Here is a 24816-nt window from a genome sequence, read left to right on the forward strand (position 1 = left end):
AAAAGGAGAAATATCTTCCCATTTGTCTCCCCAAACGAAACTACTATTTAGCTTCCTGCAATTTCCTTCTGGAAATTTCTGCATATATATATAGAGCCATATATGTGTTACATCTGAAGAAATGGTCTTTTTAGAAATTCATTCAAAGGGGTATATCGTTTCCACTCTTTCTGCACTCTGCTTTTTTCTCTCATAAAACATCTACTGGCCAGACATGGTGGCTCACGCCTGTGATCCTAGCACTTTGGGAGGCTGAGGTGGGTGGATCACCTGAGGTCAGGAGTTTGAGACCAGCCTGACTAACATGGAGAAACCCCGTCTCTACTAAAAATACAAAATTAGCCAGGTGTGGTGGCACATGCCTCTAATCCCAGCTACTTTGGAGGCTGAGACAGGAGAATCACTTGAACCGGGAGGCGGTGGTTGCAGTGAGCCAAGATTGCATCATTGCACTCCAGCCTGGGCAACGACAGCAAAACTCGGTCTCCAAAAAAAAAGAAAAAAAAAAACTGAAATGAAAAAAACAAACAAAAAAACCCACATCTACTTATATCCTCTCTCCTTCCTGCCCTACCTTTGGAAGCTGAGCCTGCACCCAGCTCCCAGGTTTGGCTCATTTCCTGCTCTCTTCTCAGGGGTAGGAGAGGGCAGCTCCTACCCCGAGGCCTCACCTTGGTGCCCACTCCGGGCAGGTTGCAGAGGGCCTTGTGGGCCTCCTCATAGGAGGCCTCTCGTAGCTGCTGCAGCCAGGCTAGCCCACCCTGTTCTTCCAGGATGGCTCGGGCACTGGCACTCACGTAGCGGGCACGGTAGCCCAGGCCCAGCTTCCTGAGGTGAGCCTCCACATCTGGCCCTGTGAGGAGTGAGGAGAGCAGGCATCAGGCATCTTCAAGTTCTTTCTGTCCTTGGGCTAGTATGTGAGCCCTCCACCTCACAGGAGTGCTTTTCCCAGGTACTCCTCCCACCTCCCACACTCTATGGGATAGTGGACACTTTTATGTGCAAGGGAAAATAAGGCATGGGTTCTGTCCCTCTACAAATGTTTTCTGAGCACCTGCTATGAATTGGCCACTGTTCTAGTCCAGGTCTAGTCCAGGGTCTGAGGACTTGCTGCCCTGGAGGAGCTCCCCAACTGAGTTCCTTAACCTTTCCAAAAAAGTGTTCACACTCATGATCTAAAAAAATAACCACAATCTAGCAACAGCTTCTATGATCAAGTGCTGGGCATCAAGCACTGGCAACATGCTTCAGATACATTATCATGCTACGTTTTCCAAGAACCCCATGGACAGTACTGCTGTTTTCCCATTTTACAGGTGCAGAAAATAAGGGCTTACAAGAGGTTAACTTACTTAAGAAAGGACAAGGTGGAGATAAGATCTTGCACTTAGGTCTGGGACACCAACATCTGTGCTTTTTCTTTTCTTTCTTTCTTTTTTTTTTTTTTCAGACAGGGTCTCCCTCTGTCACCCAGGTTGGAATGCAGTGGCATGATCTCAGTTCACTGCAGCCTCAACCTCCTAGGTTCAAGCGATCCTCCCACCTCAGCCTCCCGAGTAGCAGAAACTACAGGCTTGTACCACCATGCCTGCCTAATTTTATTTATTTTTTATAGAGAAGAGGTCTCACTATGTTGCCCAGGCTGGTCTCAAACTCCTGGGCTCAAGCCATCCTCCTGCCTTGGCCTCTCAAAGTGCTGAAACTACAGACATGAGCTACCACACCTGGCTAATGCCAGTGCTCTTAACCCATTACACTACACTACCTCATGATTGCTTTATTCACCCCCCAAACCCTTCTAGATAGAAACTGTTATTCCCATTCTATGAACAAGCTCAGAGAAACCTGGAGAGGTGAATGACTTTCTTGAGGTCTTATGACTAAGCCAGGGGCTGAGACTCAAGAATAGGTTTCTTTTTGTTTGTTTGTTTGAGATGGAGTCTGGCTCTGTCACCCAGGCTGAAGTGCAGTGGCATGATCTTGGTTCACTGCAGCCTCCTGCTCCCAGGTTCAAGTAATTCTCCTGCCTCACCCTCCTGAGTAGCTGGGATTATAGGTACCTTCCACTACACCCATCTAATTTTTGTATTTTTAGTAGAGATGGGGTTTTACCATGTTGGCCAGGCTGGTCTTGAACTCCTGACCTTAGATGATCTGCCTGCCTCAACCTGCCAAAATATAGGGATTACAGGCATGAGCCACCACGCCTGGCCAGGAATGGGTTTCTAAGCACCAAAAACATTCTCCTTTTTTGAGGCAAGCTGTCTCTTTGTCATGCAGTTCCCAAGTACTTGTCCTAGTTTGGTTCTCACATCTGCCAACTGAAACACTTGTCTCCATAAAATATTTGTCTTACAGGGCTGCTGTGAAGAACACAAGTGTTCTTGGATGTAAAACTGTCCGGTTCACTACAATGACACCAACTTGAATTACACATACATTTCCTATGTGCCAAATACTGTGTTGGGTTCAGTATGTATATTCCTCATGACAACTCCAATAATAGCATAGGTAGGTGCCATTATTATTCCATTTCATAGATGAAAAAACTTTAGTACAAAGATGCTAAATAACGTGCCCAAGTGAGAGTTGGGGTTCAGAACCAGGCATGGGCCTGTCCCCAGAATGCATGCTTTTAGGCCCAAACTACTGTACATTGTACACAGATGTATTTCTGATGAGGCATTGAACCCATTGGGCAAAAGGCACAGACCAGTGAGGTGCTGACATTTTAGGGATGCCTAGGGAGGAGGAGTAACTGGGGCTGATCAGACCAGGCAGGGCAGTTCTGGATGGGGGAAATGTTTGGGAAATGTTTACCATCTCAGGAAGCCTTGAGATGGTAACCAGGGGAGAAATGAACAGATCCTGGAAGCTGATGGAGGGCCTAGGAACAGGGGACCTACCTACTCACCAGCCAGGGCCTGCAGGCTGGGGAAGCCATGGTAGGTGACATCATCAAGCTGGATGAGCCGAGGTCCAAAGGCCTGGCACAGCCGCTCCACCATACCAGTGATGCGGGCGATATTGTTGTTGGAGGAACAGATAAAAGAGAAAAGGCACTCGATGGGGTCTTGTCGCAGCAGTCGCACACCTGGAGACCAGAAATGCAGGGGGTAAGAGAGATACCTGCTGTTGGGCGTGGCCTCTTCCCACCCACAGGCAAGATCCTAGGTACCAAAGCTCCAGGGGGATCCCAGGAGAATGATGGTCAGCACTGTTACAGAAAGTAACACCAGACCTCTCATTCCTCACAGCGTCTTGTGAGGGCTGAGTTACCATCCCATTCCACAGATAAAGAGGCCACAATGTAAGCTCCATGAGGACCGGCATTTGGGTCCGTTTTGTTCATGGGTGTATCCCCAGTTACACAGCAGATGCTTTGTATATATTTACAGCATGAATGAAGTCACTTGCCCGAGGTCTCACAACCAGGAAAGGGCTCAAAATCCTTGTCACTTCACTGTGGTGATTAGCAGGATAATAATGGTAATACTAATTACCATGTGCCTGGCATTATTCTGAGCACTTTATATGTATTAGCTCCTTAAATCCTCATAAAAACCTATGAAGTAGATAAAATCCCTACTTTACAGATGGTAAAACTGAGTCATAGAGAAGTAACTTATGTCCAAGAACCCTAGCCTCAGCCCAGGTCCTGTACTTACCTTGGAATTTCTGAGCCACCTCTTGGAAGTGGGAGTCCACAGAACCCCAGTGGTGATACAGTTGAGCCATGGTGACATCTAGCTGGAAGTACTTGCACACGGCCTCCAGCTCATCTGGTGTGGGCCTGCCAGCCCGGCTTTTGTCTCCTCGGTACACGGTGCAGTGGAGCTGCTCCTCAGTCTGAGTTAGCGTCCATACTTGATCCGCCAGTACACCACTCCAGTGTGCAGGGCTTTGCTCCCTCCACCTGAGCCCCAGGCACACAACAGCCCTGGCACTCAATTTCCTTTCTTGCACCCTTTGGGGTCCCTCCCATCCTACAATCGCTCCAGGTACAAAACTGATGTACTAATTGCAAAGTAAAAATGCTATCTTCCAGCCTGGGCAACATGGCGAAACCTCACCTCTACAAAAAATACAAAAATTTACCCGGGCATGGCACACACCTACAGTCCCAGCTACTGGGGAGGCTGAGCCCGGGGGGTCGAGGCTGCAATGAGCCTCTCTGCACTCCAGCTTGGGCGACAGAGACCCTGTCTCAAAAAAAGAAAAAGAAGTGCTATTATCCTCTACATCGGTTATACCGCTTGATCCTTACAATATCACTGCACAGACATATTAAAGGTAACAGGCTAGCCACCCTTGCTTGTTTCCTCTTTTACCCCGGGGTTTCTTCCATCACCCCCCACACTCCTTTGTACCCCATGCCGGGTAGAGCTGAGGCGGCAGGAGCCAGTCCCAGGGGACGGACCTCCCAGGTGCAGTTACTCACCGGAAGGACTGTCCAGAAGGCAGAACCAGGTCCAGGCGCAGCTCAGAGCTAGGGCACGGGATGGAAGCCCACAGAGCAGGGGCAGAGGCTAGAGTACGATGCCCCAAGCGCCCGGGCAGAATCCCGCGAGCCGGCATTTCCACAGCAGGCACCGCCTCCTAATGGCCCCGCCCACTCAGAACCGACCTAGTCCCCGCCCAAAAATCCCGCCCAGACAAGGACCACGCCCCTTAAGGCCTCACCCAAAGGGTGCTGTTTAACAACCTTCCCTATTTCACTTATTCCTCCATCTCCGGCAGGCCCCGCCCTTTGCGAGTTACGGAAGCCCCGCTTCCTGACCCAATCCTTCGGCTTTCCTGAGGTGCAGGTCCCGCCCCCTCCTTCCGACGCATCGTCTCCCGCCCCCACGGACTCTGGAAGCTCAGAGCTGTGTTCTTCTAGGTTCTCCAGGGGCCGCCTCGTCACCACCGGAAGTAGGGCTCAAGCACCGCTTATTTGACCTAGAGGTAGCCAATCCGAGGAGGAGGTGGGAGACGCCAATGAGAAATCGGGGTGGGCGGGCCGTTCGAAGGGCCCGCGCGGTTGGCGCGAACTGGGCTGCCTGCCCGCTGTTGGCCTTTCCCACTCCGGGATTGTCTGCAGTCGGGGCGCTAACGAGTTCTATCCGGCGCCCCGCGGTTCCTCAGGGCTGTCAGTCCTCAGAGCCACGTCCTTCCCTAACCCATCCTCAGAGGGCCGTTCTCCCCCTAGCCTCTCCAGTCTCCGGCGTTCGCCCTCCTCGGGCCGCCTCCCTCAAACCCTGTCTTCACAAAGAACCGGAGCGAACACAACTCCGGCCCCACAGCCCTCGGGAAGTATCTCCGGGGTATTCTTCAGTGCCTGCCCGCTAAGCTCATCCCCTTCAAGCCCTTTTGGGCGTCCTGTGAGACCTCAGGACTTCAGAGGCGTCCCTCGGATCGTCCCGCCTGCCGCCACAGCTGCTGCCTGCCTTCCTGGGCATTCCTTCTATACTCCATCTGCTCATGCCCTCCTGGGAATGGGGCCTGTGACGATAGTTTGTCTGGGCTTGGGCCCAGAAGCCCATCAGGTTGAGTCCCAAGTCCCAGTGTGTGGCCCTGAGGTAGCCTGCCTCGTCCAGCCGCCTGGAACAGGAGGATGGATTATTAAAAATTTAGTCTTTCCTTCTGGAGGAAGATGTGAAAAAGGAGCCAGGAGACACGAACTTTAATCTGGGCCATTCTCACTTTGTAGCATAGGGATCTGGGGTTGCTGTATCTGAACTATCAGACTGCAAGTTCTTTTTTATTTTTGAGATGGACTCTCGCTCGGTCGCCAGGCTGAAGTGCAATGGCAGCATCTCGGCTCAATGCAACCTCCACCTCCTGGGTTCAAGCAATTCTGCCTCAGTTTCCCGAGTAGCTGGGATTACAGGTGCGTGCTACTACGCCAGCCAGTTTTTGTAGTTTTAGTAGTGACGGGGTTTCACCATGTTGGCCAAGATGGTCTTGATCCTGACCTCGTGATCTGCCCGCCTCGGCCTCCCAAAATGCTGGGATTACAGGAGTGAGCCACTGTGCCCGACCGAGACTGCAAGTTCTTGAAGGGCAACATCTGCAGCGGACTGACCCTAGTGTGCCAGGCAGAGACCTAGCAGCGTGCACCGTGAGCATGGAATCAACATCAGACCAATGTCGTCATTGCCTCAGTGCCACTCCTCAGTGGCTGCAAGGCCTGGGCCACCCTCTCTTCCTGTGACTGTTCCTATCTGTAAGCATGCCACCCACAGGTGCCTGGCACTTGGAAGGCATTCCTTCAATAAATGTCGGTGGAGTTGGGAAAGAAAGTGCCAAGGTTGGGGGTGAGCAAAGAGCAACTCTCTCCATCTCTGCTGTCTCTGATTAAGCAGTGGGGAAGGTCTCAGCTGTAGTGACACTGAAACATTTGGGCTATGCCACTGGCAAAGGACTTGAGGCCTCTTGAGGCCCAAGAAGGAAATTGACAGCTGACTCTTTCCCTGGTAGTTCAACATACTGGTTCAAGAGCCAGCTTTACAAACAGACCTGGATTCCAATTCTAGCTCTGTAACTTCCTAGTTGTAGGAACTTAGGCAAGGTAATTTTTCAAAACCTCAGCATCTTTGTGGAGATAACCAGCTTATTATTAAACTACCGTATAGTTATTGCAAGGATTACATAAATCTGTGTCCAAAGGTGCTTAGCATAGGGCCTGCTACTCACTCCATGCATGGGCAATGGGAGCTTTTATCTCTTTGCCGTGTCTTATAAATGTAGCATGCACAGCAGTCAGCAACCACTTGAGCCCAATTATGTGTCATCCCTGGGGCACAGAGCCTCCCTTTGTATCCCTTTGCCCTGGCAGGAGGCAAAAACAAAGAACTCTAAATAGACAGTTTATTTTCTAAGAATCAATATATTTTCTTCCTTTGAAATAAATACAAACCAGTTTGAAAGGTGGGGGAATCTATGGGAAAGAGAAGGGAAATGGGGACAGGCCCCAGTATTTTTTTTTTTTTTTTTTTTAGTACCAAATGACTCTGGCGCGACCCGGAAACGCAGTTACAAATGAGAATAATTTAAATTCTCCGATAATTACAATATTTACAACAGCAGGGGAGGGAGTCACCTAGTGCCCCTCTTCCAGGCTGGACAGATGCCCGCTCACCTCACCACCGGTAGGGGCCTCAGGCCTCTAGGCAGTTATGGATTCTCCTGGCATGAGCAGGTGAAGGTGGTGGGAAGGCCTGTTTTATGCAGCATCCAAACTTTGGCCCACCACCCACCCTCCAATGCCGTGAGGTCTCTGGAGCTTTTTCTGACCTGTGGGCCCTCCCTCTTCTTGCGCTGAACTGCCATTGGCCCTTGGAGTGTTCTGTACAGTCCAGCTGCACTTAGGGCAGGAGGGACCTCCCCCACCCAGCTTCCCCTGAGACTGGCCCCAAGACCAGAAATGAGTCAGTGCAGAGGCTGGTGCCACTCCAGGACAGTGAGCAAAGGGGAGGAGAGAGGTCACAGGGCACTGTAGGTTGGGCTGTGTTGGGCAGTATCAATCACTATCGCTGGTATCACTGCTCTGCTCGCCTTGTACCTTGCTGCGGTGCTGCAGAGCCCTGTGGTAGGCGATCTGTACTGACTTGCGGATGTTGGACTTGCGGCCCTCCAGCATCTTCTCCTTGTCTAGGTCCTGGTTCACACCCAGAGGAACCAGCTTGGTCCTGGGCAGCCACTGCCTACAGGACAAGGTGAAGATCAAATAAATCATCTCAGGGAGAACAAGCACCAGCCTTCCTCCTCTATTCACTCAAACACACCACCCAAGCACCCACTCTGGCCAGACTCTGTGATGGTCCCTGCCCTCAAAGGACTGTTCATGGTCTAGTGATGAAAGAGCCCAGTGGCAGTGGGAGGGTAATCACAGGATATTTATGGGTACAAAAAGGAGGTGCCCTGACCTCACCAGAAATAGCTACTCTGTGCCATAGGCTCCAGGCAGACTTTACTGACATTAAATACCCTCTGCAGATAATTAACAAAAAGACTACATGTGTAAATGTGACAGAACAGAGATTCAGAGCCTGAATGTTTATGCCTGCTAAATCCTCATTTTGTCACCGTGGACGCAGAGGTGGGAAAACTAAGTCTAGAAGCCATCTGAGGCTAGGTGGGAGCCACGTCTTTGTCATAGTCTCTGATGGTCCTTTGGTTTCCAGCTACAGCTGTTTGTCCGCTACTGCTCACTCAGCCTCTCAGACTCATGGTCAATACAATCCTTTGCTCAAAAAACTATTCTAAGTCCCTCCCCCGCTGATTTTTTTTTTTTTTTTTTTTTTTTTGGTGATAGCCCAGTCTTCTTGCTGCTGGAGTTTCTTGGCAGTCTGCCCCCATACCACACAGGGCTACATTTGTGGCTACTTACCAGGTTCGTTTGTTGTCAAAGAAGAGGACGAGGTAGAGATGCTCTCGGGCTTCCTGGGTCATCTGCTCCCCAAGTTTCAGCACCTCCAGTGGGGGCACAGGGATGGGAACCCCATGGTGAAACATACCTTCTCGGGGCATCTTTGGATCAATGATCTGAGGGTATAATAAGAGCCTAGTTTGGTTCAGTCCACTTCCTCCCAAGGCTTGCCCTCCCCAAGAACTTGAAAACTACTGAAGTGAGGACATGATAACCCAGAAAGGTTATCATGAAACTAGAATTGCAGTGCTGACCCTTGGCTTCTTTCTGCGCTAAATTATTTCAGAGTCCAAGGACCAAAGAGAAGGAAAAGGGAGAGATAGAGAAACTGGGTGGGAGCGTCTAAGTAGTACTCAAACTGTATCTGCCCACCAGTCTACCTTGCCAAGAAACTGTGCCCCACAGCTCAGCAGGGAATAGAAGTCTGCTGTGAATCTGTGTTCTGGGACTGGAAAGCAAGGGGCATGGTAAAAGAAGTGGAAGCGTACCAGAGCTGGGTATGACGGATACCCTCGGCATTTGGCCCACACGAGGTCGAGAGCATCCAGCGGGGAGTCCTCATCCTCTGACAGCCAACCAGCTCCCCGGCCCAGACTCTTCCTTACCACTTCACAGGAATGGGAGAGAGGGGGTGGATCAGCAGCTGGGGGGCCGGCGAGGCCCTGACACTGGGTCCCCAGCATCCCTGGCCTTGGGCAAGGGAACTTACTGCTGTGGCCCACGCCGCGGCCAGTGCCCACGGAGTAGGCCTCATTCTCAGTGCCTGAGGTATCCTCACTGCTGTCCTCTGGGAAAGTGCCCCGAGAAAAGGAAGGTTTGCCCCGGCCTTGTTTTGAGGGCGTTGTGCTGTAGACAAAACAATGGGAGCTCAGTTCAAAGGAGGAGAAGAATGGGAACATGGTATGTGCCCTCTGTTCTTTTAAACTCCCAGGGTCTGAGACTTTTGGAAAGCAGAGGCTATGAGAATTTCAAATTCAAACACCCACAGGGGCTAGGTTGGTGACCTGACTAAGGTGGGTTAGACGGAGCAGTGACAGGTAGGAGTGCATACTCTAATCATCACCTTAACCCAGGATGGTTCTCTCTGTTCCATTAATGGTAACACCGATTTATTTACTTTGCAGAGAACCTTAAGTTTGAGCCATCTTAATCTAGACTAAGATGGCTGCCACCCCACTTCCAACTTCTAGGGAAACCTAGAAAGGCCCGAGAGCCCTGGAAGGAAATCCCGAGGCTGGCCTTGATCTGCAGGGCTGGTACCTGGTCCGGTCTGAGGCAGCGCTGCTACTGCTACTGCTGCTGGACTCAGAGTCTGAGCTGCTCCGGGGAAGGCTGCAGTCATTACGGTATACCAAGAAACTCTTCTTCACTGGCTGGTTTCCGCTGCTGAAGCCATTGGCTGGTAAGTCTTGGTTGAAGGGAGGGGGAGGAGGGAAGGAACCGGTCAGGAAGATGTAGATCAGAGATGACATGCAGGGTAAAAAGGGACTTGGAGCTTGGGTTCCCCTTCTGTACTGGAAAATTCCTCCAACCTTGGCCAGCAGAGCTAGCTCTGGGCAGTGTCTACCACAGTTGACCACAGCCCTCCCCCACCCCTTGCTTCCCTTGGCGGTTACTGGCTTTAGGAGACAAATGGCTTAAAGGGCAGGAGATCCCCAAGGAAGGTGAGAAGAGAAAAGGTAAAGTGATACAATGGAGCGGGGGGGCCCTGGGTGGGACTCTAGCTGGGTCATAGTGTCTCTGGGCCTCAGTTTTCCCAACTATAAAATGAATGGCTGGAGTTAAAGGATTCCTAAGTGCCCTTCTAGCTCTCTCTTTTATGGGCAAATAAAGGGGTAACTGGGAGTATGCTAGGAAGAATGGCAGCTTTGCTCACTCTCTTGGGGGGATGGGTGATGGTGAGGCTCACCCATTGGGGGGTCTTCTGTGGACTTATCACTGTCGCTGTCTGAGCTCGAACTGGGCCGGGGGCTCCTACCCCGCTTGCGCTGACGCAGGGACCCCATGATGGGGAGCTGGGGGGGCCCCACAGGACTGCCTCCGTGGCTGGGGGTCATCTGGCTCTCCCGGTTTTTGGGGGGCCGGCCCGGCCTCTTGGGCGGTCCAGCTGTCTTCGGGTTCTTTTTGGAGAACAGAACTGAGGTTCTCCTGCCCACCTCATGTGCGGGGGTTGAGGACATGTTGGGACCCAGGCCTGGAGCAGAGAAAGAAAGAAGGAGAGTTGGTGAGGGCCTGATTGAGAAGAGTAGATATCCAGGGTCATGCCCTGGGTATAGGACCATTTCTCCAGCTAAAGTTGGGGAGATCATTTTAGGGGCTTGGAATTTGAAACGACTCTTATACAAATAGCCAGAGAGGCACCTAAGAGGCCCCTGATTGGAGAATGAGGGAGAAAGTACAGCTAGCTGTGTAGGAGGGACCTCTGCCTGGGGAAAGGCAGGGGTTGAGTGTGTGCTGCAGAGCCAAAGTCTGACTTGCTTTGGAGTCCACCTTGTTATGGGGTTCAGACCTTTGCTTGTCTCCTGGCTGCTGCTCTCCTCTGCGGCACTATCTGTCTGTCCATCCTTGTCACAGGCTGCCGGGTGGGGTGTCAGACTACCCCGGCCTGAGGGGCCATGCCGCTCAGGCCCATCGCGTCCAGTCTCTCGCTGGTGGGCAAGCTTCCGCCGCAGCGCTGTCATCTCTTTCTTGATCATCTTCGCACGCCGTGAGCGGCCTACACTCTGCTTGCTGGCATTCACTTCATCCAGCCGCTCCAGCAGCAGCTTCAGCTGCTCTTCCACTGGCAGGTGCTTCTGGTTCTCCAGCAAGACCAGCCGCTCTTCCTCAGCCGCTAGGGATAGGGTTGGAGGGGAAAGGTCAGACTCAGGGCAGCCCTCAGGGCCCCTTGAACCTGGGCAGGCAGCAAGAAACCCACTCATCCCCCCTTGGCTTCTCACCAGGAACAGCTGTAAAATAGCAGCACCAAGATGTGGAATGGCGGGCACTGCTATCCATTCACCCAGTCTGGCTTCTTGGGGAGCATTCCTGGGGATAGCTTGCCACTGCTCAGCCTAGCTCCTTTCTGCCTACACTGCCTGCTCCCAGGAGGGGACTTTTGGAAAGCTGTCCATCCCTGGCATTGGCCTCTTATGTGTGTGTGTGACATATCACCCACCATCTTCATTGTGGTGTGTGGCCTCATCTGCAGCCAGGCTGTGGGGGATATGCATGCCCGTCTCAAAGTCAATGCCCATTTTTTCTGCCTGGCGCCGGGCCTGGCGGAGCACAGCACCACCCTGCTCACGAAGCCGTACTGCTGCCCGGTAGAAGATGGTGTCCTTGGCGTTATACTTGAGGCAGTTGCTGACGATAAGGTTGAAGTCCTCCTCAAAATCATCAAAATTCAGGTAGCGGTAAGCCTCCAAGTTCTGCTTCATGGTGAAAAAGTCCATGGGCTTTTTGATGTGGTCTAGGTAGTCAGGTACCTGGGAGAGCAGGGCAGGTTTGTTTTAAGTGGAGATATCCTCCTCATAGCCCCAAACCCTGTTCCTAACAAGCCCCCCTGAAATGTATCCAGCAACCTCCTCCCACCACAGTTAGAGGCAGGCATATAGCACAGGGAAAGGAAAGCTGGTTTCTGGTCCTGACTTTTCCAGTCACAAGCTGTGTGACTTTGGCCAAGTCTCTTCACCTCTCTGGGCCTACTTTTCCTTTCCTGGAAAATGATGATGAAAGTAGAGCCAAATATACTTTCCAGACTACATGAGGCTTTACTACGAAAATGGCTTGGGGACTCCTCTAAAAATAAACACCACCTTACATTCCTATAGTTCTTTTTACTTCACAGTAACTTATAAGGAGGCTGCTGCCTCAGACCTCTCATTTTATACCTTTTAGAGAGAAGAGTCTGCCAGTCAGGACCTAGGGCTTCAGAGCTGGTTCTTTAGGTGCTGAGCCTTCTAAAGTCTCCGTTCTAGGGTTCAGCACCCCGAAAGTGTCTTCCTGCCCTGGGATTATTCATTTGGCAGACTCAGTCCCTGCCTCTGGGGAAGGAGTGCAGACTGCCTCCCATTCTGGGCCCTTGGGGTGTGACAGGGACAAGACACAGTCCAGGTGATACATGTGGCTCCAGTTCATCCTGCCCCAGAGCCACCAGCCCCTCTCTTCAAGGTCCCCATCTAGTCCCTGGCCCAGACCTGCAGCAGGGGTCCAACTGGGAGAGGAACAGAAAGAAGATGGAGTGAGGGGAAGGGATTCTTACTTCGTCCAATTCGGTTACCTCAGACAGAGGGACCGGCTCGCTGAAGATGTTGCCTGTGTCCTTCTCTTGGAGCTGCTCCAAGGTTTTGCGAAGGAGAATGAGGAAAGGGGTCAGTTGCATCTCCATGGCGATCTGCTGAACCTTGATCTAACACACAAAAAGGCCTGATCAGCCAGGCCTCGGCCAGTCCAGTGGCAGAGAAGTCTGAGGAGATAATCCCAGCTGGCCTGGGAACCCACCTTCACAGCTGGTTGTACTCATACAGGTCTACCTTCTATGAGGCTCCACCCAGGGAAACTTGCACCAACGATTCTGGTCTCCCCCTTTCTTGAACTATCAGCACCAGCTACCTATATGTCACATAACCAAGGATTCTGTTCATACTCTCCTGTGACATTCTGCTTCCAGTTGATCTAAAATCACACTGAGGACCAGGAGACCTGACTCCAGCAGCATCTCTGCCACTATCTGGCTGGGGGACACACTTTTCCTTCTCCTGCGTCTGTTTTCTCTTTTATAAAATAGGACTGGCCCAGGAGCACTCACCGTCTCCCTTTTGAGTTTTTCCCGCTTGCGGATCAATTCCACCAGCAGCCGAGCTCGCTCTAAGTCATGCCGGAGCCGCTGCCAGGACTTGAGCTGTTCTTTAAGGGCCCAGTTTTTATCCTCAGAATCTCTCTGTAGAGGCAAAAGGAAGATCAGGAGACGATTAGAGAGCCAGAGGAAAAGGTCAGCGGGGAGAAGAGAGCCTAGGAAACTAAGGTCAAGGGCAGGTCAAGCCAAAAGAGGTAGCACAGTAATTTATTGGTAGTGCCTCTATCTGTGTGTCCCCAAGGCCTGGCAGAGTAAATGCTTGGTATGTGTTTGTTGAATGAATATATAAACACATAGGAACAACATCTTTTCATTGAGGATTCCATGCTGAACCTGATTTAAGGGCTAGCTTAAAGAAGGAAAGAGCCTAAACCCTCTTGACACTGAAAGCTACAGCTGCAAATCTTGGTTTTAGTCTCCCCCTGGCCCTAGCTCCCAGAGCCCACAGGGAACTGGACACAGTACCCCAACTTGATCGCAGTTCCTTTGGGACTGCAGGTGTGTCTGTAGGCGACGAAGCAATGGGACCCCATTCCGTGACTGCCGCTTCAGTGTCCAGTAGCTGTGCAGCCTCTGCATGAACTGGCTCTTCCTTTGGATGGTCAGGCGGTTGGTGATTTTACTAAGCCTGGAAGGAAGGAAACAAAGAGTAAAACCTGTTGGGCCCTGATTCTCTTAAGCAGAGCAAGAGTCTCTGGCCAGTGTGAGTTCCTAAATGGGGATGAAGTATCTCTTGTCCAAAAGGCCTGGGACTCTGGGGCTTATGGCAAGGAAGAAAGAGCGGTGCCATCAATGGTACCGCAGCAGACAGGAAACCAAGCTCCTAGCACTAAACCAAATCCTTAACCCTGTGCAACAGGGGTCAGGGACTTCTGCCCCTAAGACTGCTCCAGTCACTGCAGCCCAGAGTACTATTTGACCCTGGGAGCCCTACTGAGACTGAGCCTTTGAAGGTTTTAAGATTAAATACAACTGTACACAGCAGAAACATACAGTAAATCAAATAAATGGCACAAGAGAACTAAAATAAACCTGGCCATCACAACCCAAATGAGCATCAGTGGCCACTTCACAACTTCTTGAGTTTCTGGTTCCCTGCTTTTCATTGTTTGTTTCTTCATAATTAGACCATGTTTTCCATTGCTGCCAGTGGCAGTTCCATCCTCTTCCATCCCAACTTAACAAACCACACCATCAAAGTGAAGGGAAGTTCAAAACACATTAGCTATGCCAGATAAAAGCTGACATTTTTGGCTTTTAATGTGAAAGTGAGGTGACCTGCTAAAGATCTCTTGAAAATATGTTTTTTTTTTTTTTTTTTTTTTAACTTCTGTGCAGCTCCTGGGAAGATAGCCCAGCCCTGCTGTTCTACTCCTGGGAGGAAGATAGCCCAGCCCTGCCATTCCACTCAGGAGGCTGCCAGTTCCTCTCCAGGAGGCTCCTTTGTCCCTCACCGGCCTGTCCACCTGCTCCCCACCTACCTGTGTGGTGGGATGCAGGGCACTGATACCACAGGCGCCGCTGCCCGCTTCTCTGCCAGGATCTTTCGTGCCTTCTTCATTTTGATCCGGGACTTGGCCTTGGCCTTCTTGACTTTCTCTGAGCTCCAGCCCTTACCCTCATCCTCCTCCTCATCTTCATCCTCCTCACCCTCACTGTGAGACAGGGCAGGCAGGCGGCGTGCTGAACCTGGAGGTGTGTGGATGTCGCAGTAGGCTGTCTTGCGGACACTGAAAGAGGTGCCGTTGGCGCCCGTCTCCCGCACAGGCTCCATCTTCATGTAAAGGCCAGCCTGCTGGGCGCATGTCACATGGAAGGCTGTGTAACAGTTGGCCTTGTGGCACTGGATGCAGGCCCCTGAGCCCCGTTGTTTGCAAATGTAGCAGGTGAGCTTCCAGCGAGCTGGTGGGATGTGCTCAATGCTGTCAATAGGCTCTAGGAAGACCGTGTTGGCAAAGCAGACCTCGGGGATCCACAAGGCACACACCACGTGGGCCCAGCGCCCGTCATCTGTCTGCTTGAAGGCACCGCCCTTGTTGGGGCACAGGGCACAATCCACAGCACGAGAGGGTGACTGCAGGCAACGGCGGCACAGCCACTGGCCCTCAGGGATATAGGGGACACCATAGCACTCCTGGTGCACGGCCAGGTTGCACATGTCACAGAAGAGGATGACATTGCTGTTCTGGCACTCACCATCATTGCAGATACAGCAAACAGCATCCTCGTCCACTAGCGCATTGGGGTCGCCTTTATTATGACTCTCAAAGTAGGACTCCTTCTCCAGCCGGTCCATTAGGTACTCAAAGATCTCCTGAGGGATGGGACTTACACCCTCTGTCTTCCGACGCTCATTCATGATATCCAGCCAGATGTAGTCCTCCTCGTCCATGTCATACTCTACTTCCTCATCCAGCTCCTCTGCAGACTTCTCAATGTACCTACAACAGTACACACATGGAGCTCAGCTTCACATGGTTGAGATTTCCCTCCCTTAAAGGCGATGGGTCATTTGCCACTGAGCACTTACTCTCCACCTGTGCCCTTTAGATGTGTTGTTTCATTTCATCCTCACCTTAACTCCAGACACTATACATACTATCATCATTTCTATTTTGCTGAAAAGAAAACCTAAGGCTTGGGAGGTTAATCACCCAGCCCCAGCTTACTTGTGAGAAAGTGGTAAAGCTGGGATGTGAACCCAGGCCTGCCACTACAAAGCTCATGTCCTAGCTGCTATATGTGACACCATCTTTGGGTTGCAGAGGCATAGCCAGCCTCCTTTAAAGGGAGGAAGGTAGGGCAGCTAGGACCCCTTGGAGTGGTCCAGATGCTGGTACAATCAGGGGAAGAAGGAAGGTCCTTTGATGTCACTGCCAAATTACATATAAGTAGCTTTAACACTGGTGGGCAGGGCCTCGACTAGACTGCCATGGGTCTTCTCTCAGCTCAGGACTCCCTCAAACTCAGGGTGCTATGTTTGTTCACTAGACAGCCTTGGGAGATAATCATAATAGCTAAGTTTTACCAAGCATTACTATGAGCCAGTCATTGTGCTAAACTATTATGTTTATTCTTACCACAGTCATAGAGTTAGTGTTCTTATTGTCCTCATTTTGTAGATGAGGAAACTTAAGCTTTGAAAAGTTAATCAAAACATAGATAGGTCACAACAATGGAGTAGCAGAGGCAGAGGCATCAACCTCCAGCCCCAGTGCTCTTACTGTCCACAGTATCACTGTGCCAACAGGCCTGGAACTGAGGGCTGTTCTACGTGCTTGTCACACAGAGAAGGTGCTCCTTGCCCTGCCATGCTATAGGTGGCCTGGACTCTGGCACTGTAAACTATAGGGTACAAAGGAAAAAAATGGGGCTTTGGCTTCTAAGCAAACCAGATTTAAATCCTGCCTCTGCCATTTTGTGACTTTTTGGACATTACTGCTGTTATGAACCTCAGTTTTATTGATGACAGAACAAGGATAATACTACCTACTCAGAAAGATACTGTCAAGATTATATGGAATTATAAAAATGAATAGGCTACAAACTGTTTGCCTTTACGTTTATTTATATAGGACCTTGCCCAGTGCCTACTACCCCCTCAGGCTCCAACAGCCCCCAGTAGGCCCAGGGAAGGAAGTGTGAGCACTTTGGTATAAAACACTACCTAACCACTAAGTCATGAGACCACATACAGACATGTGTGCAAATATGTAAACTTATCTTTTTATTAATAAGTTGTTTTAAAAAATGAATGAGCTAAGTCAAGTGGCACATAACAGGCCCTAGAAAAACATTAGCTCCTATTTCTCCTCCCATGGGGGAAATGGGACTTTGGTTGCTAGAGTGGGCCAGGCACACCCAGGCTCTGAAGCCACACTGCCTAGGTCCTGTCTAACAGAGGGCAAGTGAGCTAATCTCCCTGGGACTTGTTTCTTCATCTGTAAAATGGTGATGCTAATCTGAACCTATTTCACAAAGCTACTGTGAGCATTAAATGAGTTAATGCAGGTAAAGTCCCTAGGACAGTGCCTGATGTGCAGCAAGCACTCAATAAATGTTAACTTACTAGTTTTTGTATGGCCCTTACCCACCTTTCTAGCATTATAGCTGTTTATATGTCTAACTCCTCCACTACAGGATAGAAGTAGGGGGTTGTGTCTGACTCACCATACAGATACAGGCACTCAGTACTGTTCATTTGAAAGGCATTTTGAGGGCGGAAGGGAGGAGAGAGACTGAAACATTGTAGGAAGCAGTTTCTTCCTTTTTAGCCTTTTACCTCTTCCCCAAGGTGACTGCAACCTCCCTAGCTTTGAACAAGGGTATGACTCATGGATGGTGTGAACCATCTGGCTTCTTCCAAGCCTTGGCACCAGCTCTGTTGAGCACCAATTCTCACCCTTTTCTCTGTCATGACACACGTGATATTATGTGATGGTGCATAACACACTCCCACAGGCACCCAGATTACAGGCTGCAGTACAGATAAGGTAAGCTGCATGTCATGTGTAATTCCTGGCACACCAGCTGACATGCCACCCTCTCTCTCCTCCTCAAGGAAGCATATCAGGATGCAAGCAAGAGAAAGTGATGTTATTAGAGAGATGACCTCAAATCTTCTCAATTTATATAAAAAGTAAATCATTTCCAAAACTTGGGCAGTTTTACCAACAGTGGTAACAAATCCCATGCAATATACTTCTCCCAACTGTTTCGAGTCTAACTGCTGAGAACTGCTCCCCTAAAAAATGGATCTGATCCCCAGAAAGAGTGAATCTAAGTGAAGGGAGGAAGACAAGGAGCTGAATGAGCTGGGCCGGGATGCCTGTTAGAGCAGAGAGAGCTCAAGGGCCATTGGGAGGCAGGGGAAGCCCAAAGAGGGGTCTGTCTGTTAGGAGTGGGGCGGAGGTGGGTATGACAGTCAGTGTGAAAAGAGAAAACTGTGAAAAGACAGAAGGAACTGGAGTTGGACTGAAAAGATTAACGAATGGGAGAAGAAGAGGGAGATGGGTTTAAACTCCAACAGTGGAAAGATGAAAGTGCTATATGCCATATTGCTTGTGTTCCCAGATTTGCTTTTAAAGAACTGAGGTTTAGGTGGCTCACACCTGTTATCCCAGCACTGTGGGAGGCTGTGGGCGGATCAGGAGGTCAGGAAATAGAGACCATTTTCACCAACATGGTGAAACCCCCGTGTCTACTAAAAACACAAAAAATAGCTGGGTGTGGTGGCACGTGCCTAGAATCCCAGCTACTCAGGAGGCTGAGGCACGGGATCACTTGAACCCAGGAGGCAGAGGTTGCAGTGAACCCAGATCGCACCACTGCATTCCAGCCTGGCAACAGAGCGAGACTCCGTCCCAAAAATTAAATAAATAAATAAATAAAATAAAAATTGAGGTTTAACATTACGTGGACTGCACTTTTGGTAAAAAATGTTTTTTATATAAAAGCCTTTATGACAAATCCTTCTCAGAGATCAAGCCTTCTGATTAGCTGACAATAAAACTTACCGCTGTTGGCAAATTAACTCATCAGAATGCTTTCTTTGCTTTGGATGTAAACTTTCAGAGAGGTTTTACACTTGGTTTTTTACCATCCTTCAGCCAGGATTTCTCCACGTAGTTTCACCACCACACTGCCTCCCCCCACATACCTTCATCTTTTACCTCATGTTAAAGGAACAATTAAATGACAAAAATAGAAGGGCCACTGGAGGAGTATTAAATATTGCTTAAGTATAAAATACTGCTTCAACATGTTAAAGGTTAGATGACAATAACAGAACCAATAATGTGAGAAATACAGAAGTAGATTTACAAAGTGCCTGTAGTACCTTATGAAATCAGTGACCCTAGTCTTCTAATTTTAGGGAGGCAGAGGAATACTGTATCTGCTCTGCAGATGGGGTCCATAAAACACTGTAAGTTGGATGCATTTCCCAAGGTCATGCAGTTAGGAAATAGAGAAAGCCAGGAATCAGAAATAGGATGTTTTGGCACAGTGGAAATTATTATAGCTCAGGAGTCCGAGGAACCTGGGTTTGAATCCCAGTTCAGCTATCTACTGGAATGTGATTTTAGATAAGTATGGCTGGGCACAGTGGCTCATGCCTATAATCCCAGCACTTTGGGAGGCTGAGAGGTGGATCACTTGAGCCCAGGAATTCAAGACCAGCCTGGGCAACATGGTGAAACACCATCTCTACAAAAATTTTAAAAAACTAGCTGGGCATGGTGGCATGCGCCTATAGTCACAGCTACTCAGGAGGCTGGGTAGGAGGATCATTTAAGCACGGGAGGCAGAAGTTGCAGTGAGCCAAAATCATGCCACTGCACTCCAGCCTGGGTGACAGAGCCAGATCCTGCCTCAAAAAAAAAAACAAAAAACCAGAGAGATAAATCTGGCACCCTTTCTTGATCATAGTTTCCTCATCTGTGAAATGAGAGAAATACCTGAGAGTTGTGAGAATAAAATAAAGCAGTGGCATGTGGCATTGCAGACTAAGTGCCACCATTAGTGGGGTAGCATTCCTCTCACTGCCCTGGCAAAATCAGTATTCTTTCACTATTCTCTATTCCTGCCACTCTCCTATCTGTGCCTCTCACCTCTCCCTGGCTCCTGAGCCCTGCTTGACCAGTTTTCCAGAGCTGCAAGATAGAGGTGGCCTTACCGGTAATAGGAAGTTGGCCGGGGTGGGGCATCAGGGGTGTCCTGTTCCAGCTCCCGATAGACCACCTCTGGTAGCTTGGGAGTGGTGCTTGCAGAAACATTGTGGTGGTGGTGATGGTTGGAGTCCTTGCGCTTCTCCTTGTTCTTATGTTTGCCTGACTTGGGAGTAGTAGCTGGCGTCTCAGTGTTCTCCTTGTTGCTGCCATTCTCGGGGGCCTCCTCAGGGGCTTCCTCGTCCTCTGACACCACATCCAGGTTGTCAAAGATGCTGATGCGGTGGACACGACCATGCAGGTCCACCTCCACCATGCGCTGGGCCTGTGCATAGCTCATCACCTCACGGCCTGGTGACTGTGAGACCTCGGAGGGGCTGGGTGACTGCTTGTTGGCTGGGCGTGACTGGCGCCCTTTCTTCTTGTGCTTGCGGAGTGGAGTCTGTTGTGGGGGTGGTGGGTTGTCGTGGTCATAGTGGTACAGGTGGTACTCAATACCACTGTAACTCTTGTAGACCTTTCGACAGGTCTCCACCGGGCACTCGTATGGTGGCTTAGTCGCCCGCAAGTTGTGGCAGAAAGTCTTCACATCAAAGTCCACCCCCATGCTGTCACATCTAGAATATACAGATCAGTTAGCATAAGGCTGGGGATGAGTTACTGGCCACTTGCACCAGAGACCCCAGTTTTTCTAGTCCTTCCCCTCACTTGGTGTCACCAGGTCCTAGCCAGCCTACCTCTACAGTGTCTCCAAATGCCATCTCCTCTACCATAGCCCAGATCTGGACCCTCATCACCTCTTGCCTGGTCATCCTACCCTATGTCTCAACTCCTCTAGCCCAATCTCACATCATATTGGAGAATGATCTTTCTACCAGGCAGCAATGATGCCAGTCTCCTCACTAAAAGCCTCCTGATGCTCCCCAGCTCCTTCAAGATAATCTTCCAAATTCTCTATGATGCTATTCAAAGAGCTCTTCTCACTGTCTGGCCCTAGTTCTCCTTGCCAGATTCTTTTTGCAAGTTACAGCTGTTTTTGTCTGTACAGGGGAACCTGCCATTCCCTGAATGTTATAGCCTCTTGTTCTTTTCTGATTGGTGGGCTCCTACTCAGTCTTCAAAAAACTAGCTCAAATGTCACTTCTGACACAACTTCTATGATTCTCCCATGGGGAGCTGTTTCCACAGCATTCCATTCTCACCTCTAAAACAGCACTTGACATACTGAAAGTTGTCTCCCCCTCTAGACTGGGAGTTGTGTAGTAAAGACACCAGAGCCTATCCACCTCTGTATCCCCAGTACCTAGCATGCACTGGACACTCAGTTTTTGGCAAATGAATGACTTGTTGAACGAATAGCTGAATAAGGGGGATCACCAGATTGAGAGCTCAGATGGGATGAAGGCCATGTAGAAGGCTGAATGGTGGCCAATGATTTAGCCGTGGACTCCTGCAGAAATCACTGGATCACAGAAAGAATTCATTTACTTTTGAGGTCTTTATGGGGACCCTGGCTCTGGGACTGGGTAGGAGATGTACCGTGAAGCCAAGTGAAAATTGAGGTCATTTAGTCAGTGACAGCAGCCTGTATTACATTTGAGCACTTGTTTCACCCATTCACACAACGACAACTGAGTGACTACCAAGTGCCAGGCCCTAAGGGTACAAACACGAACACGACAATCTAGGCATGCTCAGCTCCATGCTGGTCTGCAGGGGCCCTCCCTTCCCCCTCCCCAACATTCTTGGGTGAGTGTAGACAGCAGATGGCACCAGGCCTCAGGAAGCCCAGCTTGGTCAGAGACTGCCCCAATTTCTCTCGGCCTAGTTGAGTTCAACAATTCAGCTAAGGGCTTGGCACCATCCCAGCCGGGCAGAGCTACCCTGAGCTCCCTGACAGAATAACCCCGTTGGTCTCTCCACTGTGCCTGAACCAGGCAGGTGGGCTGCTTCAGCTCCTCTGTCAACGGCTCCTGACTTTCACATCAGTAACACTACACGTCCAGCTGCAACTCTCTTCTGCTTTCTACCTGAGGCTGTGTCTTTATGAACATAAGCCAACCGAAGCACAAACAAGATCTCCTCTTTCCAAGCTGGGTCCCGGGTGAATGGCTCCCAAAGTAGCACAGCGAACCCAGCAATGTCCCCTTGGGACCCAGCAGCAGAAACACAGGTGAGGGAGACGAGAACTTAGATCAGAAAGCCCGCGGAGAGGGCCCAAGGGGAACAGCGGCTGCATCTGCCACTGGAGCTCACGGGGCTGGAGGAAGCAGGGGGCGGGGGCCGAAGAGATAGGGCTGGGCCCCGGCAGTGCCCGCAGCCCACTCTCCGGATGTGGTGGCGTTTCCCCTTTGTCGAAATGTAACAAGTGAAACAAACCTCCCCTCCTGCCACTGGCCCGGGCAGCTCCGAAAGATACACTGTTGCCCCGGGATGCCTGCTAGAAAGCAATGCACTGTCAGTTCTCCCAGCTGGAGTTGCCAGAGAGGCTCCCGGGCCACGCGGCTCAGTGCGCGCCCCACTAACGTAGCCTATCCCTTCCCTGCCGGCCACTCCCGCCCTGGTCCCAGGCCCGCACTCACCGGCCACCTCGAGTCCGGGCTCATCGCCGGGGGCGCCCGCCGGGGCTCCGACCCCACTTGGGGAGGCCGGCGGGGAAAGTCGGGCTGGGAAGGGGGAGCCCCAACTCCGAAGACTGTAGATCTCGCCACCCCGGCCCCCTGCCACCCCACGCTGTGGCCCCGGCTCCCGGGTATTCCTGCGCTGACCCCTGCTGCTCCCGGTCCCGCCGGCGCCCCGCGGTCTCAACTCCGTCGACCGCCGCCCGTTTCGCGAGCCCCTAGGATGCCCAGCCTCGGGACCGGGCGCCGCTGGAACAATGGAGGCTCCCAGAGGCAGCGAGAGGACAGCAGCAGCGGAGACCGTGGCGGCAAAGGCTGTGGCAGCGGCGGCGGCGGCAGCGGCGGCGACGGCGTCTGCGCAGGGTAAACGTGGCTTCGCAGCGCTGTTGAGCTGCACTTTCGCCACATATCCCTGCCCGTCCGCTGAGGCTCGAGAGACCGTTCTCTGGAATTCAGAAAGGACCTTAGACACCCTAAAGGGCTCCTCTAGCTCTCTCATCTTAGAGTGGAGTTTCTGGAGACTCAAGTCGCTGTACTCAGGATCTGGGGTCGTCGGGCGCTTTGTGGCGAATCTGCAGCCACGGACGGTGAGCGCGGGGCTGGGCGTGAGGAGCCCGCCCTTCTCCCCTCCCCCTCTGCCTCCTCCCTCTCCGCTCCCTGCCTCCTCCCTCTACGCGCCCTGCCTCCTGCTGGCGCCGCGGCTGCGGGAGGGACCTGGCCTTGGTCTCAGAGGAAGGCGGTGAGGCGGGGCCACAGTAACGGGCGGGGCTGGGGGCAGGGTCGGGAGCAAGAGGGACGCACGCTGGAGCCCAAGGGGACCAGGAGTTATGGGTAGGGCCTGGGCGGGGCTGGAGACTAGATCGGTCTGTGGGGCGGGGCTTGTGGGGCGGGGGCGGTGCTACTGTACAGGGGAGCCCTGCTAGAATAGAGGGGTAAGAAGTGGGGCTAAACAGAAGAGGAGTACTCGGGAGAGAAAGGGCGGAGCTTTGGATGGCCTGGAAAGTGGAGCTGCACTAGGAATAAAGAACAGAGCTGGAAAAAAACGACGCGACACTGAAGGGAGCGGGCGGGGCTTGGGAAGGCAGGGGGCGGAGCTAGGAGGCGAGGGCGGGACCGATTAGGGATAACGGGGCGTGACTCAAGGAAAGAAGAAACTCGGGAAAAGTAAAGGAGAGATGGCAACAGAAAAGGTGTGGGTCTGAGGGAAGGGGCTGGGTTTGGGGCCGGTGGGTGTGAAAGGGCTTATGTCTGGTAACAGTGAGATCTCTGTGGGTTGGCAGGAATGTGCTCCGGGTTAATGGTTGGAAGATGGTGCCAAAACAGCTGATTTAATGTGAGTGGGTGACCTCCTAGCAATGTGAACGTGGACAAGATCCGTTCTTCAAGTTGCTTATTTGTAAAATGGAGCTCGAAAATTCTATTGCTGGTTTTTGAGGGTTTCAGAGAACTTGGATGGCAGGGGAGACATCCTTAAACAATGCTTGTCCAGTTTTGTCATTAAAGAGGAGCATGAAAGGGTCTTCGAGGGTTCTGGGACAAAGCCCAAAGCATCTGAAAGCTTCTATCTTAATGCAAGCTTTTCATTTGACCCACTAAAATGTATGTTTTCTAAAAACCATCCCAATAAAATCGACATACCGGGAAGATGTTTGCTGATTAAGATCTTGGGATCTGAAGTCAAACTGATGAATTCTCTTAAACAAATGACTCATCCTCTCAGAGCCTCAGTTTCCTTATGTGTAAAGTGGGAATAATATATGGTACTTGTTCTCACACAGTTGTGAGAATTAAATGAGATGATGCTTGTAAATCACTTAGCACACGGTTTGACATGTAGTGAGTGTTCAAAGAAAATGTTAGCTGTTATCCAGATTAAAATAATTCAGAAGGCCGGGCTTGGTGGCTCACATCTGTAATCCCAGCATTTTGGGAGGCTGAGGCAGGCAGATCACCTGAGGTCGGGAGTTTGAGACCAACCTGACCAAATGGAGAAACCCTGTCACTACTAAAAATACAAAATTAGCTAAGTGTGGTGGTGGGCGCCTGTAATCCCAGCTACTCCAGAGGCTGAGGCAGGAGAATCGCTTGAACCCGGGAGGCGGAGATTGCGGTGAGCCAAGATCACTTCATTGCACTCCAGCCTAGGCAACAAGAGCGAAACTCCGTCTCAAAAATAATAATAATTCAGATGAAACAGATCAAAATAGAGTTATACAAAGTCATCTCCTTTAGATGTCAGGATTTGTTTGAGAATCTGGTGAAAAGTATGGGCCATGT

General features: G+C 51.0%; 2 protein-coding genes across 12 annotated transcripts in view; both read right to left on the bottom strand.

Moving 5' to 3' along the window:
- OGG1 (8-oxoguanine DNA glycosylase) overlaps nt 1-4914 on the bottom strand; it is a 14487-nt gene extending 9573 nt beyond the window's left edge. For 2 of the 5 annotated variants that reach the window (XM_037728869.1, XM_017501554.2), the window contains exons 1-4: nt 4442-4914; nt 3669-3916; nt 2915-3094; nt 672-853 (exon numbers count right to left, since the gene is read on the bottom strand). In XM_037728869.1, coding sequence (XP_037584797.1) covers nt 672-853; nt 2915-3094; nt 3669-3916; nt 4442-4578 — 747 coding nt within the window. In that variant the 5' untranslated portion in view covers nt 4579-4914. Of the gene's footprint in view, nt 1-671; nt 854-2906; nt 3095-3668; nt 3917-4441 lie in introns of those variants that run through there. The other 3 variants (XM_017501553.1, XM_017501559.2, XM_017501558.2) reach the window with 3 other exon arrangements.
- Nucleotides 4915-6846: 1932 nt separating this feature from the next.
- BRPF1 (bromodomain and PHD finger containing 1) lies at nt 6847-22910 on the bottom strand. Of its 7 annotated transcripts, none has more exons than XM_017501547.2 (14): nt 22501-22905; nt 19927-20535; nt 14732-15691; nt 13716-13878; nt 13203-13334; nt 12675-12803; nt 11571-11880; nt 10923-11246; nt 10323-10607; nt 9674-9821; nt 9123-9259; nt 8902-9020; nt 8375-8529; nt 6847-7688 (listed from the first exon to the last, which is right to left on the bottom strand). In XM_017501547.2, exons 2-14 carry the CDS (start codon nt 20523-20525, stop codon nt 7505-7507), a joined length of 3645 nt encoding a protein of 1214 aa, XP_017357036.1. In that variant the 5' UTR covers nt 20526-20535; nt 22501-22905; the 3' UTR covers nt 6847-7504. The 7 variants fall into 7 exon arrangements, with proteins under 7 accessions (XP_017357036.1, XP_017357035.1, XP_017357038.1 ...); XM_017501546.2 differs by having other exon boundaries at nt 12657-12803; XM_017501549.2 differs by lacking the exon at nt 10323-10607 and having other exon boundaries at nt 22501-22910.
- Between the last annotated feature and the right edge of the window lie 1906 nt (nt 22911-24816).

Source organism: Cebus imitator, unplaced genomic scaffold (assembly GCF_001604975.1).
Source record: "Cebus imitator isolate Cc_AM_T3 unplaced genomic scaffold, Cebus_imitator-1.0 Scaffold281, whole genome shotgun sequence".
NCBI lineage: Eukaryota > Metazoa > Chordata > Mammalia > Primates > Cebidae > Cebus > Cebus imitator.